Genomic DNA, 18,022 nt, shown 5'->3' with positions numbered 1-18,022 from the left:
AGCAGCGCTAACCACTGAGCTGCTGTGTCATACAAGGACAGGCCTGCCCATGACTGGATTAGTACTAATAGAGGTGAGAGGAGGGCCCTAAATGGTCATTAATTGCTCACTGAAAGGTCTCAATGGATGTTGGGCATGACACCCAACTTCTGGCAATTTGCACGGAATGCAACACTTTTGGAGATGAGGGGAGATGTTATAAATGACTTCAAACTTGCAAAGAAAGAGACTATAAATTTGCATTCCAAGATTACACATATCAATCCAGTATAAGTCAGCAGCTAGGGAAGCAGGCAGGTCAGCTGGAAGTATTTTGAATCAAGCTGTGCAAGAATATCTCTGGCACAGGTGGAACTATAAACCTGGAGTGCCTGATCCAAGCAGGAACACTACCACTGTGCCACAGCAGCCCTCAGTGAGTCAGTTGTAGATATTTTCAATCAACCTGTATAAGATTGTAAAACACAATTTATAGCAAAAGCAACATTTATAGTAAACTTTTGCTATAAATTCTGTGTCTTACAATCTTATACTCCACAATCACCTGACGAAGGAGCAGCGATCCAAACGCTAGTGCTTCCAAATAAACCTGTTGGACTATAACCTGGCGTTGTGTGATTTTTAACTTTAAAAGTACACGAAGTCCAGGAAGATAGTGGAGAGGTAAAACTGGTAGTTCCCAGCATAATTCAGAAACCAACATTGAGATTGGAATTTTCAAAGGGCCATAACATTGGAAACTAGTGTGTTGACCTTTGAAAGTCACAGTCCTGGAGATCATGTTGGGATTTTGATGCATCCAGGACAATTTCAAACTTTCAACTGGTGACCAGGGGTTAGGAAAGAATGGAAGAAAGCATTCACCTCCAATTACAAGACCTTTAAGCTTGTTCAAGGGTTTGTTGAAATGCCAGTCTGAAATGACGGGAAACATTGAAAATTCCTCCTGCTGATTCCCAACAGTTTAGTGCAGGATTCACCAGGCAGCTCAGATACCTTGTTTTCTCCAAGTTGATCAGGGTGTTCAATGACAGCAGCAAGAGTAATACTCCCTCCCATTTCATCCAGACCCAGTCACAACCTCAAGGAGCTGCCTGCTCTCATCCAACACAGAGCCAGACTCATATTGGAAGTTATGTTCCATTGATAATATCACCAAGTGGCAGTATAAAAAGGTTGGCATTTCAGGTACTCCTGAAGGAACTGTGTGGGTCAGGAGGAGAAGTCATTGTTTCAAACATGCTAGTCCTATTGGCACAGCTGGGAACAGAGTAAGCACAGGCCAGTGCTGCATAGGTAGACAATTGAGAACTGGGGGTGACAGATAAATGGTGTAGACTACTTCATAAGAAATATGAAGAGGTTAAATAGATAAGGACAAATAGCATGTCATGTTAACAGCCACAGAGCACATGGCTGGTGACTAGAACTGGGGCATTCTTGATTCCATATGCAAAGCAAAATGTAAACTGAATGGATTCGAACAGGAAATTCTGAAGGAGGTGGGCACATACTTAAAAGGTAATAATCTTCGAGATATACAAGCATAAGAAATGAGAAGGTGTTGGAAGGATGGGGACTGCGAGTGGGCTTTTTTAAAAGAGATGATGACTGCAGTTTCAAAAGGAAAGAATATGATGATCTGAGGGAGGGGGCATTTAACCTCAGCACCACCAGGAGAAACTATGCAAGTGGGCAGGTAAGATTCCCCATGTCACTTGTCTGCTGGTGAAGCACCCACATACCACTATTCATGGCTCGAACAGACATTTCTTGTTCGGCAGCAAAGCAGCTTGCCAAAATGGGTAGGGTCACATAAAAGTACAAAAACAGAAGTAGTTCATTCAAACCTGATCCATCATCTAATTGTCATCTACTTCAAAACACCATTTTCCTGACACTATCTCCATATTCTTTAATGTAAGTAGTCTCCAGAAATGTATCAAATTAGATTCCCTACAGTGTGGAAACAGGCCCAACAAGCCCACACCAACCCTCCAAAGAGTAACCCACCCAGACCCATTTCCCTCTGACTAATGCAATTATGGGCAATTTAGCATGGCCAATTCACCTGACCTGCACATCGTTGGACTGTGGGAGGAAACCCACACAGACACAGGGAGAACGTGCAAATTCCATACAGACAGTTGCCCAAGGCCGGAATCGAACCCGGGTTCCTGGTGCTGTGAGGCAGCAGTGCTAACCACTGAGCCACTGCGCCACCCATATAGATTTCACTTTTGAATGTACTCAATTGAGAATACTCGAGGTTCCACAGCACCATAGAGTTCCAAAGATTCACCATCCACTGAAATTATTTCTCCTTACCTCAGGTTTAAATGTTTTGGCTTTTATTCTGCACCACACCCAAGTCACCAGCCTACAGAGTTAACTGACCCTCCCCTTCCCTCCCAGCCCATACAAACAGTTAGATGCGCACATTATAAAACTAAATTGCAAATGGCCCATTGGAGCATAACTTTTTCAATGCTAAGTTTTTAAAACTTCATTTCAGCTTCTGAAACTAATTGAAAATGGCAACAGTGGTACCTGTATGACTATAAATGGAAGGTACATGCTTTAAAACTCCAAACCAAAAATAAACAAAGAAATAACGGATAATTAACATTAAGAGGTAGTAAGACATTTCTCGCCATCTCCTTTTCGCCTCTGCATGTTTTTCATTGTTTTATTTTATGTGAATCCCATAAATCCCTTTTGTGAAGCACAAGTTAGACTGCCATGACCTTCAGAAATTTTATCAGAAAGTTTAACAAAATAGCAAGAGAAATATTTACTCATCAGGCCAATGTGCATTTGGCTTTTGAGCAAGCATGAATTAAATTTCATTCGAAACTGGAAACTGTAAAGGAAAAAACCCAAAAGTGTTTACAGTTTGCATGTCAATGCCAAAATAGAACTTTTTTTTGGTGGGTGGCTGAAGAGGGTAACAGCGTCTAAATTCCAAAAATGCCTACCTTTCAAAATGCCTACCTTGCAGAAACTGAAATTAATCTCTGTTTTGACACACAGTAATGTAAGTTCATACTGACTCTGTAAATGAAGTTTCACTCACCTAAATCTTTTTACAGCCTGAGATGATCCATATATGTTGCTGGGTACTAATTAACAAATATCAATTGTAACATATTATGTGATCTTTCTGCCATCTCATCTTCCAATCCCCATTTTAATTGGCCCTATAAAAGAGCTCACTCATCTTTCCATTGGATTAATGAAGGGTCATTACATGATGACTTGTTCTTTTTAGACACTGATCTGCCCGTGTTTTGTCATTCTGCTTCAGATTTCAGTTTTCCAGTCTTTTCTTTTTAAATCTTTGTATCTCTGTTCAGCTTTGAAGAAACAAACTGCAGGTTTAACCTCTTTGAGGATTTCATCACAAGACATCAAGCAAAGCTTATATTGATTGTAATCTGTTCATGGAGAATTCACAAAGTTAATGCAATACATTGTCAGCTGGGCTTCAAAATCACTCTAAAATAGCCACAGCAGAGATAACACTAACCTTTTTTTAATAAATTATTCATTTTTGTGGGATGTGGGTGTCACTGGTTGGCTAGCGTTTATTGCCCAACCCTAGTTGCCCTTGAGAAGGTGATGGTGAACTGCCTTATTGAACTGCTGCAGTCCACCTGCTGTAGGTAGACCCATTAGAACATAGAACATAGAACATAGAAGAATACAGCGCAGTACAGGCCCTTGGGCCCTCGATGTTGCGCCGATCCAAGCCCACCTAAACTACACTAACCCACTATCCTCCATATACCTATCCAATGCCCTCTTAAATGCCCATAAAGAGGGAGAGTCCACCACTGTTACTGGCAGGGCATTCCATGAACTAACGACTCGCTGAGTGAAGAACCTACCCCTAACATCAGTCCTATATCTACCCCCCCTTAATTTAAAGCTATGCCCCCTTGTAATACCCGACTCAATACGCGGGAAAAGGTTCATACTGTCGACCCTATCTAACCCCCTAATCATCTTGTACACCTCAATCAAGTCACCCCTAAACCTTCTTTTCTCTAGTGAAAACAGCCCCAAGTGCCTCAGTCTTTCCTCATACGATTTTCCTTCCATACCAGGCAACATCCTGGTAAACCTCCTCTGCACCCGTTCCAATGCCTCCACATCCTTCCTATAGTATGGCGACCAAAACTGCACACAATATTCCAGATGCGGCCGTACCAGAGTCTTATACAACTGCATCATGACCTCAGGACTCCGGAACTCAATTCCTCTACCATTAGGGAGGGAATTCCAGGATTTTGACCCAGCAATAGTGAAGGAACTACGATATATTTCCAAGTCACTATAGTGAGTGGCTTGGAGGGGAACTTGAATGTGATGGTGTTCCCATGTATCTGCTGCCCTTGTCCTTCTAGATGGTTGTGGGTTTGGAAGGTACTTTGAGAATTTCTGCAGTGCATCTTGTAGTTCGCACACACTGCTGCTACTGAGTGTCGATGGTGGAGAGAGTGGATGCTTGTGGATGTGGTGCCAGTGCAGCCAGCTGCTTTGTCCTTCGATGGTGTCAAGTGGGGAGTATTTTATCACACTCCTGACTTGTGCCTTGTAAATGGTGGACAGGCTTTGGGGAGTCAGGAGAGGAGTTACTTGTCACAGTATTCCTCACCTTTGATCTGCTCTTGCAGCCACTGCATTTATGTGGAGAGTCCAGTTGAGTTTCTGATCAATGATAACTCCAAGGTTTTGATAGTTGGGGATTCAGTGATGGTAACACCACTGAATGTCAAGGGCAGTGGTTAAATTGTCTATTGTTGTTAATAGTCATAGCCTGGCATTTGTATGGCACAAATATTACTTGTCACTGGTCAGCCCAGGCCTGGATATTGTCCAGATCTTGTTGCATTTGGACATGGACCTCTTCAGTGTCTGAGGAGTCACGAATGATGATGAACATTGTGCAATCATTGGCAACCGTCCCCACTTCTGACCTTACAATAGAGGGAAGATCATTGATGAAGCAGCTGAAAATGGTTGGAGCTAGGACACTACCCTGAGGAACTGCTGCAGAGATAGAGTCATAGAGATGTACAGCATGGAAAACGACCCTTCGGTCCAACCTGTCCAGGTCAACCAGATATCCCAACCCAATCTTTATTCCCACCTGCCAGTACTCAGCCTGTATCCATCCAAACCCTTCCTATTTATATACCCATCCAAATGCCTCTTAAATGTTGCAATTGTACCAGCCTCCACCACTTCCTCTGGCAACTCATTCCATACACGTACCACCCTCTGTGGTGCCCCTTAGGTCTCTTTTATATCTTTCCCCTCTGACCCTAAACCTATGCCCTCTAGTTCTGGATTCCCCGACCCCCAGGGAAAAGACTTGGTCTATTTACCCTATCCATGCCCCTCATAATTTTGTCAACCTCTATAAGGTCACCCCTCAGCCTCTGACGCTCCAGGGAAAACAGCCCCAGCCTATTCAGCCTCTCCCTGTAGCACAAATCCTCCAACCCTGACAACATCCTTGTAAATCTTTTCTGAACCCTTTCAAGTTTCACAACATCTTTCCGATAGGAAGGAGACCAGAATTGCATGCAATATTCCAACAATGGCCTAACCAATGTCCTGTACAACTGTAACATGACCTCCAAAATCCTGTACTCAATACTCTGACCAATAAATGAAAGCATACCAAGCACCTTCTTCACTATCCTATCTACCTATGACACCACTTTCAAGGAGCCATTAACCTGCGCACCAAGGTCTCTTTGTTCAGCAACACTCCCTAGCACCTTACCATTAAGTGTATAAGTCCTGCTAAGATTTGCTTTCCCAAAATGCAGCACCTCGCATTTTTCTGAATTAAACTCCATCTGCCACTTCTCAGCCCATTGGCCCATCTGGTCCAGATCCTGTTGTAATCTGAGGTAACCCTCTTCGCAGTCCACTACACCTCCAATCCTGGAGCTGAGATGACTGACCTCCAACAACCACAACCATCTTCCTACTTTATCCCCTACTGCAAGGTTTTTGCAATCTTGTGGAACGATCACTTTACTAACATTTCTCCAGTACCATGAAATTCCTGTTGCTCTATTCTTCAGTGCTTGAAAATACCCCTTTTCCTTTCATTGACGAACCTAGCTGGGTAAAAGATAATTACTGTTTAAAATAAGACATTGGGCTTGCTACAAGTGGCCCTCAGTTCCAACACATGTCATATCATTCTGGCTTACAAGTAAGCCAGTAATATACTGCAACAATGATCAGAGTGATTTAGATTTCTTGAGTGGAATTGGAGTTTAAAGTTCCCACTGAGCAAGAAAGACTTTGACATTTCCCTTCATTAGTTCACAGTTTCTATGGGTGCACTATACAAATCTGTATGCACAGACTAAGAATAATTGTTGCAGAAAATAGAATGTATAATGCCCTTGAATGATTTATTTTTCACTAGAATCCAATTAGCCGGAAGTATATAATTTTACGTGGAATATATAGCACAGAAACAGACCAGTTGGCCCAACCAATCTATGCTGGTTTGTTATCCATTCATATCTCCTTCCATCTTTTCTCATCTCAATCTATCATCTATTGCCTTTTCTTTCAAATGCTTATTTAGTTTCCTCATAAATGTGTCTATAGTTTGTGCTACATCCACTACCTGTGATTGTGGGCTCCACATTCTTCTCACTCTTAATGAAAAGGCTTTCTCTGAATTCTCTATAGGATTTCTTGGTGACTATCTTACACAGATGGCTTCGAGCTATGCTCATCAGTAAAGAGAAAATAATCTCTCTTTAGCGAATTTATCAAACTCTTTCAGTATTTTAAGTACCTGTCATAGGTAGGGTCCCTTCAACTGTCACTCTACAAGACTGAAGAGACCAAGTTGGTCAATCTTATGCTAATGTGTGTCCTTAGACAATTCTGGTATCATCCTTGTAAATCTTTTCTGTACCCCTCTACTACCTCCATGTTCTTTTTATAACAGAACAAAAACTGCATGTGATATTCTAAATGTGATCTAATCACTGTTCAAACAGGTTTTGTATAATTTCTGTATTTTTTAAATTCTAGCCATCCAGAGATGAAGCCGAGTGTTTGGTTTGCCTTTTTTCAAATAAAATATAGACTTGCTGATGTGAGTATTTCTTCAAATCTTTACTAAATACTTGCACAGACAGAGTTAAGATCTCACAAAGAGCTCACAAGCGTTCAATGAATCCATTGACCCAACCCTTTAAGCCCGTTCTGCCCCACATGTGACAGAGTCTACAGGTTGTGCACTGGGACTTGTCAGCCATCTTAGAACTAATAGGACTGGAATGAAAGCTAATCTTCCTCCACCCTTGACAAAATACAATCTGGGTGAGCGCGTTGGGGAACACTTACATTCTGTCTGTAAAATTGACCCTGACCTTCTAGATATCTGCCACTTCAACACACCATTGTGTTCCCAGGCCAACATTTCTATCTCAGCCTGCTGTAGTGTTCCAGCAAGAATCAGCGCAAGTTAGAAGAACGATGTCTCATTTTCCACTTGGGGACCCTGCAGCCTTCAGCATTCATCATTGAGTTCAATAATCTGAGAGCTGGAACACCTTCTTCCATGTGCTTGAACCATCCCCATATGCCAGGCCCTATCATGACATGGGCTGCTTTCAGCACAGCCAAACCATTTTTGCCTATTTATGGCCCCCATTATCAGCTTTTCTTCCTCATCCCTTTGTTCCCATCCCTTTGTCTGCCTGGCTCTCTCTCCCTGGGCTCCATCTCCACTTACCCTCTCACTCCTAACCCCCCCCCATCCCCTCATGAGCATATATGCCCCCTCTTCATAGTTGCTGTCAGTTCTGAAGTAGGGTCACTGGGCTCAAACCATTAGCTCGGCTTCCGCTGCCAGACCTGCTGAGTTTCTCCAGCAATTTCTGTTTTGGTCACAGATCTTCAGCATCCGCAATTCTTTGTTTTATCTTCCTCCATCCCAATGGGCTGTCTAAAAACAGGAGGCTAAAAACCAAATATGACCCTGAAAATCTGCGCGGAGCACATCCTGTGTGCAAGTTGCTCAGTACTCTCAGGCTTGAGTCAGGTCATAAGACAGGATGGATGGACCATACAAGGTTATTTTGATGAAAGGATGTGAACAGGCATAAAGTGGGTGACATGTGTATTTGAAAGTCGGATTTTGTATACAATTTAATCTAATTACTGAGTTGCATAATTTGAACTTGACTGAAGATGTCAAAACAGAATTCAGAATTTTGGCATCTTCAATCTGATTTCTGGTGTAACAGTCAGAATGGTATTAAATGGAGGTGATAGGACCAAGCTGACTGGGGAGCTAGCAAGAACACTCCAGTGCATTTTTCCAGGGAAGCTTACCACAAATCATACTCAAAACTGGTTGTAGCAATTCACTCAACAATTTGACCAGTTCCTGCTATGTAAAACCAGGCAAAGATAAAGATAAGTAGAAAGGGACATCACGTTTCTGTGTCTTATACATGGACACATGAAGCCATAAGGACATTCCGAAATATTCAGAAGTCCAAACTCCTTCTACTCTCAGCTATCTGCCCACAAACCAGCATCCACTAAAGTCATTGATTCCTTTAAACATGCCTGTTTGATCCAGCTTTCATACATTGAGAGATTTTGAACAATGTGTCTGATTTTCACACACAACACGAATGTGTGGCACTGTCATGAAGCTTCAGGGACAACTTGGAAAGACCGATTAGTAAACCCAAAAAAACAGAAATATTTATTCAAACAGCCATGACTATAATCAATAAAATGCCATTTTTTAAGATTGATCTAGCTTCCCTTCCCTTGGTCCTGCCCCTCAGAATGACCTTCCTCCAAAGAGTTTTTTTTTAAAAAATGCTTGCTCAGTTTGTATAGAAAGGAGCTAACTGCAGTGTATATATATATATATATATATCGGTCCTCATGATTATTACATCCATGCATGTAATTCACTGCCCAAGGCAGAAGGAAATGATGACTAGTGCAGCAAAATGTGAACTTTGGTATTTCTTGCAAATTGTCCTGAGTACAAAATGAGAGGTTTCATCAAAATATATTTTCATAATTGCTGTAATAAATGCTGACAAGTGTTCATGGGATCTTAATAAAGTGTCCCAAAATGTTCTTCAAACTATCAGCAATAAGTGAACAGTGAAAGACGATGGCTCACAAAATCCTTTGTATTGCTGGGCCCCATGCTGAGATATTTGTACCATCGATAGTCTCAGGTGAGGTGCCAGAAGACTGGAGGTTGGCTAACGTGGTGCCACTATTTAAGAAAGGTGATAAGGAGAAGCCAGAGAACTATAGACTGGTGAGCCTGACGTCAGTGGTGGGCAAGTTGTTGGAGGGAATCCTGAGGGACAGGATGTAAATGTATTTGGAAAGGCAAGAACTGATTAGGGATATTAAACGTGGCTTTGTGCATGAGAAATCATATATCACAAACTTGATTGAGTTTTTTGAAGAAGTAAAAAAGAGGATTGATAAGGGCAGAGCAGTGGACGTGTTTTATTTGGACTTCAGTTAAGCGTTTGACAAGGTTCCCTATGGGAGACTGGTTAGCAAGGTTAGATCTCATGGAATACAGGGAGAGCTATCCATTTGGATACAGAACTGGCTCAAAGGTAGAAGACAGGGTGGTGGTGGAGGGTTGCTTTTCAGACTGGAGGCCTGTAACCAGTGGTGCACCACAAGGATCATTGCTGGGTCCACTACTTTTCATAATTTATATAAATTATTTGGATATGAGCATAAGAGGTAGAGGTAGTAAGTTGGCAGATGACACCAGAATTGGAGGTGTAGTAGACAGCGATGAAGGTTACCTCATTTTACAATAGGATCTTGATCAGGTGAGCCAATGGGCTAAGAAGCAGATGGAGTTTAATTTAGATAAAGGCAAGGTGCTGCATTTTGGGAAAGCAAATCTTAGCAGGACTTATACACTTAATGGTAAGGTCCTGGGGAGTGTTGCTGAACAAAGAGACCTTGGAGTGCAGGTTCATAGCTCCTTGAAAGTGGAATCGCAGGTAGATAGGATAATGAAGAAGGCGTTTGGTATGCTTTCCTTTATTCAGAAAAGATTTACAAGGATGTTGCCAGGGTTGGAGGATCTGAGCTACAGGGAGAGGCTGAACAGGCTGGGGCTGTTTTCCCTGGAGCATCAGAGGCTGAGGGGTGACCTTATAGAGGTTTACAAAATTATGAGGGGAATGGATAGGATAAATAGACCAAGCCTTTTCCCTGGGGTCGGGGAGTCCAAAACTAGAGGGCATAGGTTTAGGATGAGAGGGGAAAGATATAAAAGAGACCTAAGGGGCAACCTTTTCACGCAGAGGATGATGCATGTATGGAATGAGCTGCCAGAGAAAGTGGTGGAGGAGAGTATGATTGCAACCTTTAAAAGGCAACTGGATGGGAATATGAATTGCAGGGATATGGGCCAGGTGCTGGCAGGTGGGACTAGATTGGGTCGGGATATCTGGTCAGCATGGACAAGTTGGACTTAAGGGTCTGTTTCTATGCTGTACATTTCTATGACTATATGACACTCCTGAAAGTCCTTTGAAGCAATCTGTTAAGATATACATCTGGCTTGGGTTGGACATGTACCATACTTCAGAGGCAGGGGACACGAGCTCTGTGCCAAATAGCTCAGAGTTTACCCTTGCATTGGTGCTGCTGAGACAACATTACGTTAAGCACCAGCAACCAAAATGTGACATGTGCTTTATGAGCACTAACAGGCAATTTAAGTGGCAAACAGCTGCAGAATAATTTCTGATTAGGCCGTTCTTAGACTTTTTCCACTCTGAGGTGGTACCTTCAACTAAATGAGGGCCAAAATGGGTATTTCAACTTCAGACCTCATCTCAGAGGCTCCTTGGCACCCAGAATACAAAGGGAAATCTGTCACCCAAACATCTGCTGGGAATGTTAAATTATTGCTTGACTCTATTTGGTACAGGGCATATTTCCAATTCTGTTTAGGCATCTGACATGGTTCCTCTGTGAAACCAAAAATCAATAACCTCCCAGTTTTCAGAAATCTTTGAAACTTTAAAATATTGCAAAAATAAAGAAAAAGAATCAATGAGAAGGAATAGCAATTAAATGAAGGTTTATTATCACCTGAGATATGAAGTTGACAGAAGACTCCATTTTGGAGAGTTCTGAGGCCTGTAGATCCAACAATTTGAATACTTTCTCAGCCAAGCCGTTGATTTGACTAGCAACACTTGCGAGAGATTGTGCAGCATAGGCCTTGGTCTCCTCCAAAGCTTTTGTTTTGTCTTGAGCCTGTAAAAATTATAAATACTTTAGGGACAGATACTGAGAAATGTTTATGGTATGTATTAGTCCACCATTTTTGTAAAACTCCATAGCAATGGGAATCATAGAAAACAAAAACTATTTTTTTTTTGTTAGAATAATCAAAACTAAGAGCAAATTGTTGCATTATTCTGTCCTAGTTTTGTGTGGACATATTGAAAATAAAGTTTCACTTTTAGCTCTTAGTTATATATGTGAAACAAATAATATTTTATTTTTCCAGAAGTAGAGAAGTGGTACAAGTCCCTCTCATTGCTCCCGATAACATTCTTAAAAATGATTTCATGGAAGAGGTGCAGCACTGGCATGGCCAGCATTTATTGCCCATTTTTTCTTGCTTTTAGTGACTTAGAGTCACTGAGTCATAGAGCATGGAAACAGACTCTTCGATCCAACCAGTTATGTCAACCAAGTTCCCAAACTAAACTAGTCCCACCTGCCTGTGCTTGGCCCATATCCATCCAAACCTTATCTATTCATAACTTATCCAAATGCCTTTTAAATGTTGTAACTGTACCTGCATCCACCACTTCCTCTGGCAGTTCATTTCACACACCAACTACTCTATGTAAAAAAAAAGTCCCTCTTGTCCTTTTTATATCTTTCTCCTCTCAGATTAAAAAACTGCCCCCTAGTCTTCAACTCCCCCATCCTAGGGAAAAGACCCTTAGCATTCAGCTGGTCTCTGTCCCTCTTAATTTTATGAAGTTCAATGAAGTCACTCTTAAACCTCCTACACTCCAGTGAAACAACATTCCAGCCTTTCCTATCTATTCTTATCTCAATCCCTCCATACCTGGCACCATTCTGGTAATTTTTTCTGAACCCTCTCCAGTTTAATAATATCCTTCCTACAGTAGGACAACCAGAACTACACACATTGTCAAGAGTCAGCCACCATGCAGTGGGTTTGCATTCACAATAGGGCAGATTGGACAAGGATAACAGATTTCCTGTTGGAAAGATTGCTAATGTGTTCTTCAATCATAGACTGATCTTTCTTTCAATGTTCTTTGAAACTCTCTCAATTACCCTTAACTTTCCTTCTATTACCCTCGATAGAACATAGAAGAATACAGCGCAGTACAGGCCCTTTGGCCCTCGATGTTGCGCCGATCCAAGCCCACCTAACCTATACTAACCCACTATCCTCCATATACCTATCCAATGCCCGCTTAAATGCCCATAAAGAGGGAGAGTCCACCACTGCTGCTGGCAGGGCATTCCATGAACTTACGACTCGCTGAGTGAAGAACCTACCCCTAACTTCAGTCCTATATCTACCCCCCCTTAATTTAAAGCTATGCCCCCTTGTAATACCCGACTCCATACGCGGGAAAAGGTTCACACTGTCAACCCTATCTAACCCCCTAATCATCTTGTAAAATCACATTTGATTCTTCCCTCTTTCACCTTCCTTCACCTTCCCTCAGTCACCCTCAACCATCCTTGTCCCCCTCTTACCTTCACTCAGTCAGCCGCAACCCACCCTCAGTCATACTTGGGTCTCCTCAACCTTTCCTTAAAGATCTTTGACCTTCTCTCAGCAAACTACGACCTTTCCTGCAACACCCTCAACCCTCTCTCAGTCAGTCTTGAACTTCCTCAAATCACACTTATCTCTCCCTCAGTCAGCCTTGACATGCACTTGGTCACCCTTCGCTGTGGCTTCCATTTAAACAGCCCCATTGAAACTGCTCTGGATAATCAAAGAATTCATATTAATTGAATTAGATTGCAAAGAGCATATTATTTTTATAACCTTTCATGGAACAATTAGGTAATAAATCACTGAGTGTGAACTTTTCCAAAAGATGAAAATCTATTTATTAAATTAACAACTTTTCCATATCAGAAATCAACAGTAAAAAAAGCCCAGATGAATAAAATGGTGTTTATTGCATTTTGTTCACAAACAGAGCCCTCTGTGAATTGGAAAATCAAAAAAAGTCAACTTTTTTATTGCTATTGATGTTAGGCAGAAATGTTAACATTTGCATTTTCACAACTTGCATCTTAAAGTGAAACTTTCAAATGCTGATAGAGATCAGAATGGAAACCTCAGACTTCTGCTGCCACACGGGTTTATGAGCATTCATAAAGGTCCATATCTGGTCACATGTTTTAAACCATAAAAAAAATTAATCTTTTCAGCTTTACCTCTTACAAAAGAAGTCAGAACATTACAAGATAATATTGAAAAACTATTATTTCTCAGTTCAACTTGGCATTGTTTTTCAAATTAGTGCAAGGTTTTCTGGTAATTTCAGTTTCCTGAAATAATTGTTAATAGTGAGGAAACTGAAGTACTTTTGTGTTTGGCTAATAATTCATGCTCCACTGATTTGTTTTAGCAACTATACCAAATTGTGAAGTGTTTCTGAAATCATTCGTAGATGATGCTATCTAAACATAGCATTCAAGACAATTACTTCAAGATTGATGGCAATAATTATTGAGTCTTTTTTTTAATATATGAACATTTACTTTGTTCTAATCAAGTGGGTAAACATTTGAAAGTCCAGACATTGTTTCCTAATTGTCATAATTCAAAAAAAACATGAGCCAATTTTCATGTGTATCCACTAGCTACAGGGATTGAAATGCAAAGCACACATCTGCATGGAAACCAGAAACATACGCTGCCAGTCTTTTAATGCAAAGCAGTACAGAGATGAGGAAGGTATATTAGTGCAGTAAAGTCTTTGCTTACAAGCACTTTTTAAAATTCTCAAAACACAAACTGTCAAATACACTTCTGATTCTGTAAGTGAATAAATAATTTATATTTAATAAATACATCAAAAAGTTAGCTTTTAATTCAGAGTCTATCTTCCAACTTTTGTTTAGAATATCTTTAGTTATCAGTTAAGAGAATCTGAGTCCATATGCACTGAAGTGTTGAGCTCCTATCAGAATAGAATGTTATGTCAAATATATTAAAAAGCAATATTCTTCAGAAAAACATAAAACTAGCAAGGTGTAGGAAAACTGATCAAGAAGCATAAGTTATTGAATGTGAATTACCAGATCCACAGTCCAAGTGAAGAGGGTGTGCATTGAAGTTGTGGTTAGGTTTGTTGTAGCTATAAATAAATTAATTAATTTAATTCACGTACCTGGATGTAGTTATTCTCACAGTATTCAGCCACTTTCTGGAGATTTGTGAAGCTTTCCAAAAGAAGTTTTCTATCTGCAGGAATGTCTTGTTGAAATAAGCTCTGCATTTCTGCCATTTTGCAGAAAGACTGTTTTCATTTCCTTCTTTCTGTGAGCACTATGGTTTTTAACTTGAGGTTTCCCAGCCTGGGCTTATTTATTGTGATCTTTCAATCAGAAGCATTCTGGGCATTTTTGCACAAAGAAAAAAAAGTGCAGTTCTTCATACAAAAGCATTGTTGACTTAAAAAGGTTACACCAGAAGTTCTCTTCGGCAAAATTTCTGATTGAACAATGCAAATTGAAAAATGCAAAAATGGAATGAGTCTACATTTAACATAGAAATAGAATATTTTACTACATAACATAATTTTTTTGTCGGATCAATTTATTTTCAAAGTCAAAAATCAAATATGTTATTTCTGAACATTTTGTGGAGGAGATTACTTACCCTTTTTAACAGCAATGGTGCAAGATAAATAAATCGGTTTCATCAATGTTATTGGTGGGTCCCACCAATTTAGTTGAGTAAAGAAAATCACATTTAACAAATGCCCTGACTTTCATATCACCTTGAATGTATTGTGTTCATATTCTTGCAATTGGAAAATAGAATATCATATATTTTCAATATAAGTTACAGCAAAGCATTTGCTAATTATATATGTGCTTAAATGGTCTTCAGGAAATGGCACACAAACTTTAAATCTTTGAAGAAGCTGTAAGAGTAGCACTGAGCTATGGGGATGAGGATAAGAATGTTACAGTGAGCAAGATTTTGAGTTCTTTATAACCCTGAAGAAGTGAGCAACAAATAGAAATTATTCAAAATGGCATCATCTTTGGTTCTACATCATTTGGTCCCAAAACTTAAATTGTTTTTCTGCATCACATGGACGAATAAGGTGCCAAAACATATGTCACCCTTTTGTACAGCATTCACATATTTAGAAAAGCTGAGTTTGTCACAACCAGGATTACCTCGTTTTTCCTTTTTAGCTTTAGGAGTTCAGTAAAACAGGAATTGCCTTTCTCCTATTGCATTCTTAATAAATTTAAATTGTAATGAGCAAAGTGCAAAGGGTTGAGATATTAAAACTCATATTTTGTATTGCTACATGGACTCCGGTGTTTGCTCCAGAGTTAGGGACACAGAGTTGGGAGAAATCCCAGCTCCATGAACCAGCCCTTAAAAAATGGCTGCCTGTGTTTCCAATGTTTAGATCGGGGGAGTGTGGAGATGGGTTGTATTGAGAGCTGGGCTAGGCAACATGGAGAGAGGATTGGTTGACAGGCAGAAAGCAGAGAGTAAGGATAAAGGGGTCCTTTTCAGAATCGTAATGGAGTTCCACAGGATTCCATGTTGACACCATGACAATTCTTATTATACTTCAACAATCTTGACAAAGGAACTGCGGGCATTGTTGCTAAGTTTGAAGATGACACAATTATAGGTGAAGGTACAGATAGTGTTGAGGAAGTGAGGAGGCAGTAGAAGGACTTAGAAAGGCTAGGAGAGTGGACAAAGAAGTGGCAGGCGGAATGCAAGTGGGGAAGTTTGGAGTTTGGTAGGAAGAATAGAGGTATAGACTACTTTCTAAACTAGGAAAGATTTCAGAAATCTAAAGTACAAAGGGACTTAGAAGTCCTAGTTTACATTTCTCATCAGGTTAACGTGTAGGTTCAGTAGGCAGTTAGGAAGGCAAGTGCAAAGTTAGCATTCCTTTCAAGAGGGCTGGAATGCAAGAACAAAAAGTGCTGCGACTATATAAGGCTCTGGTCAGACCTCATTTAGAACATTGTGAGCAGTTTTGGGCTCCGTATCTAAGGAAGGAAGTGCTGACCTTAGAGAGGGTCCAGAGGAGGTTAACAAGAATGATCTCGGGGACAAACGGCTTGTCATATCAGCAGTGGTTGAGGACTCTGGGTCTGTAATCAATGGAGTTTATAGGATGAGGGAGGATCGCATTGTTACTTACAGAAAACTGAGAGGCCTGGATAGAGTGGACATGGAAATGATGTGTACAATGGTCAGAGAGACTGGGACCCACTGGCATCACCTCAGAGTGAGAAGAGAAGGAATTTCTCCATCCAGAGTGTGGTTAATCTGTGGAACCCATTAATGCAGAAGGCTGTGGAGGCCAAGTCATTGACTGTATTTAAGACATGGATGGATAGGTTCTTGATTGGAAAGGAGATGAAATGTTAAGGGGATAGGACAGGAGAATGAGGTTGAGAAACATTTCAGCCATAATCGAATGGTAGAGCAGATTCGATGGGCCAAATGGCCTAATTCTGCTCCAGTATCCTATTGCCTTATGGTTTTGTGCTCATTATGAAAATTATAGTTTGAAAATCAGCCACACGTAATGAATCTTCTAATGGTTTTATCTGACCAGACACTCTAAAATAATTAACACTTTTTAAACTCGACGTTCTCCTTTGCATGTTTCTTGGATATGGGCATCACTGGCATCACATTTATTGCCCACCCATAATTGCCCAGAGGGCAGTCAAATTCAAATCACATTGCTGTGGGTCCGGAATCACATATATGCCAGACCAAGCATGATGGCAAATTACCTTCCATAAATTTCCTTGGAAATAATGCATTTAGATCATTGTTCCAGCTGAATTTCTGACCCTTTAAAAAAATATCTTTGCAGAACTGACTAAAATCCATCTACTTCTTTCTGAAAATTCAAATCCCAAATAATAACAATATACCTATTTATTGCAATTGTTTCCTTTCCTTACCTTAGCCACAGTTGGTTAGTGTTTAACTGTCATCCCAAACTCCCCCATTCACTACACACCTCCATCAGATTGTCAAGCTGAGAAATGTTCTGTGGTGTTGTGTTAGCAAAAGACAAGGCCTTTATTTCACACAGTGGGTAGGCCTAACATTTTTATGTCGCTAAGGTTTGGGTAAGTTCCACATAGATGATAAATAATCTCTCACCATAATTTAAAGAAGTTGGTAGTCATCTACTGGATGTGTAACTTCTAGCAGCTTCCTAATCGTACAGAAGAACCTGACACTGCCTTCGGGGAGGTCACCAACCCTGTCTGTTCGATGGAAAGTGTTGCTCGGATTAAGCATAAATCAAAATGGAGGAAATAAATGTAAATGGCAAAGGGAGTCACCACCTCCTCTCCTCCCAGTCCCCTCCCTACCCTCCCTTTGCCTGAAACCACAAAAAAATACTTTTGAGCCCCTTATGCCTCTGAAACAATTTTGTGGGAGAGCATAAAATGGCAACACAAGGCTGAATTGCCCTGTTATTATCAGCACCTATGTCCACTATTATGCAAACAGAAATTGAAGTTTTGTGGTTGTTCCATTATGTACCATGAATGCATTACTTTTGAGTTTCTATGATATTTTTGGGCAGTTTTTGCTGACTGATCTGCTTAAGGCCCAAGGGAATGGTATGGTTAAGAATACTATTCACCAGATGGTACTGTAGGCAGGAGTTTCCTATTGGTTCTTAAA

At 40.6% G+C, this 18,022-nt stretch overlaps 1 protein-coding gene across 5 annotated transcripts in view; it reads right to left on the bottom strand.

Annotated features, from left to right (window-relative positions):
- The window catches only part of LOC122539907 (abl interactor 1-like), a 44,013-nt gene extending 29,197 nt beyond the window's left edge, over window positions 1-14,816 (bottom strand). For 2 of the 5 annotated variants that reach the window (XM_043675065.1, XM_043675068.1), the window contains exons 1-2: window positions 14,487-14,815; window positions 11,167-11,334 (exon numbers count right to left, since the gene is read on the bottom strand). In XM_043675065.1, the coding sequence (XP_043531000.1) occupies window positions 11,167-11,334; window positions 14,487-14,603 (285 nt within the window). In that variant the 5' untranslated portion in view covers window positions 14,604-14,815. Of the gene's footprint in view, window positions 1-11,166; window positions 11,335-14,486 lie in introns of all 5 variants that reach the window. The other 3 variants (XM_043675067.1, XM_043675066.1, XM_043675069.1) reach the window with 3 other exon arrangements.
- Between the last annotated feature and the right edge of the window lie 3,206 nt (window positions 14,817-18,022).

Source organism: Chiloscyllium plagiosum, chromosome 33, assembly GCF_004010195.1.
Source record: "Chiloscyllium plagiosum isolate BGI_BamShark_2017 chromosome 33, ASM401019v2, whole genome shotgun sequence".
NCBI lineage: Eukaryota > Metazoa > Chordata > Chondrichthyes > Orectolobiformes > Hemiscylliidae > Chiloscyllium > Chiloscyllium plagiosum.
This window is presented reverse-complemented; position numbering and strand designations above follow the sequence as displayed.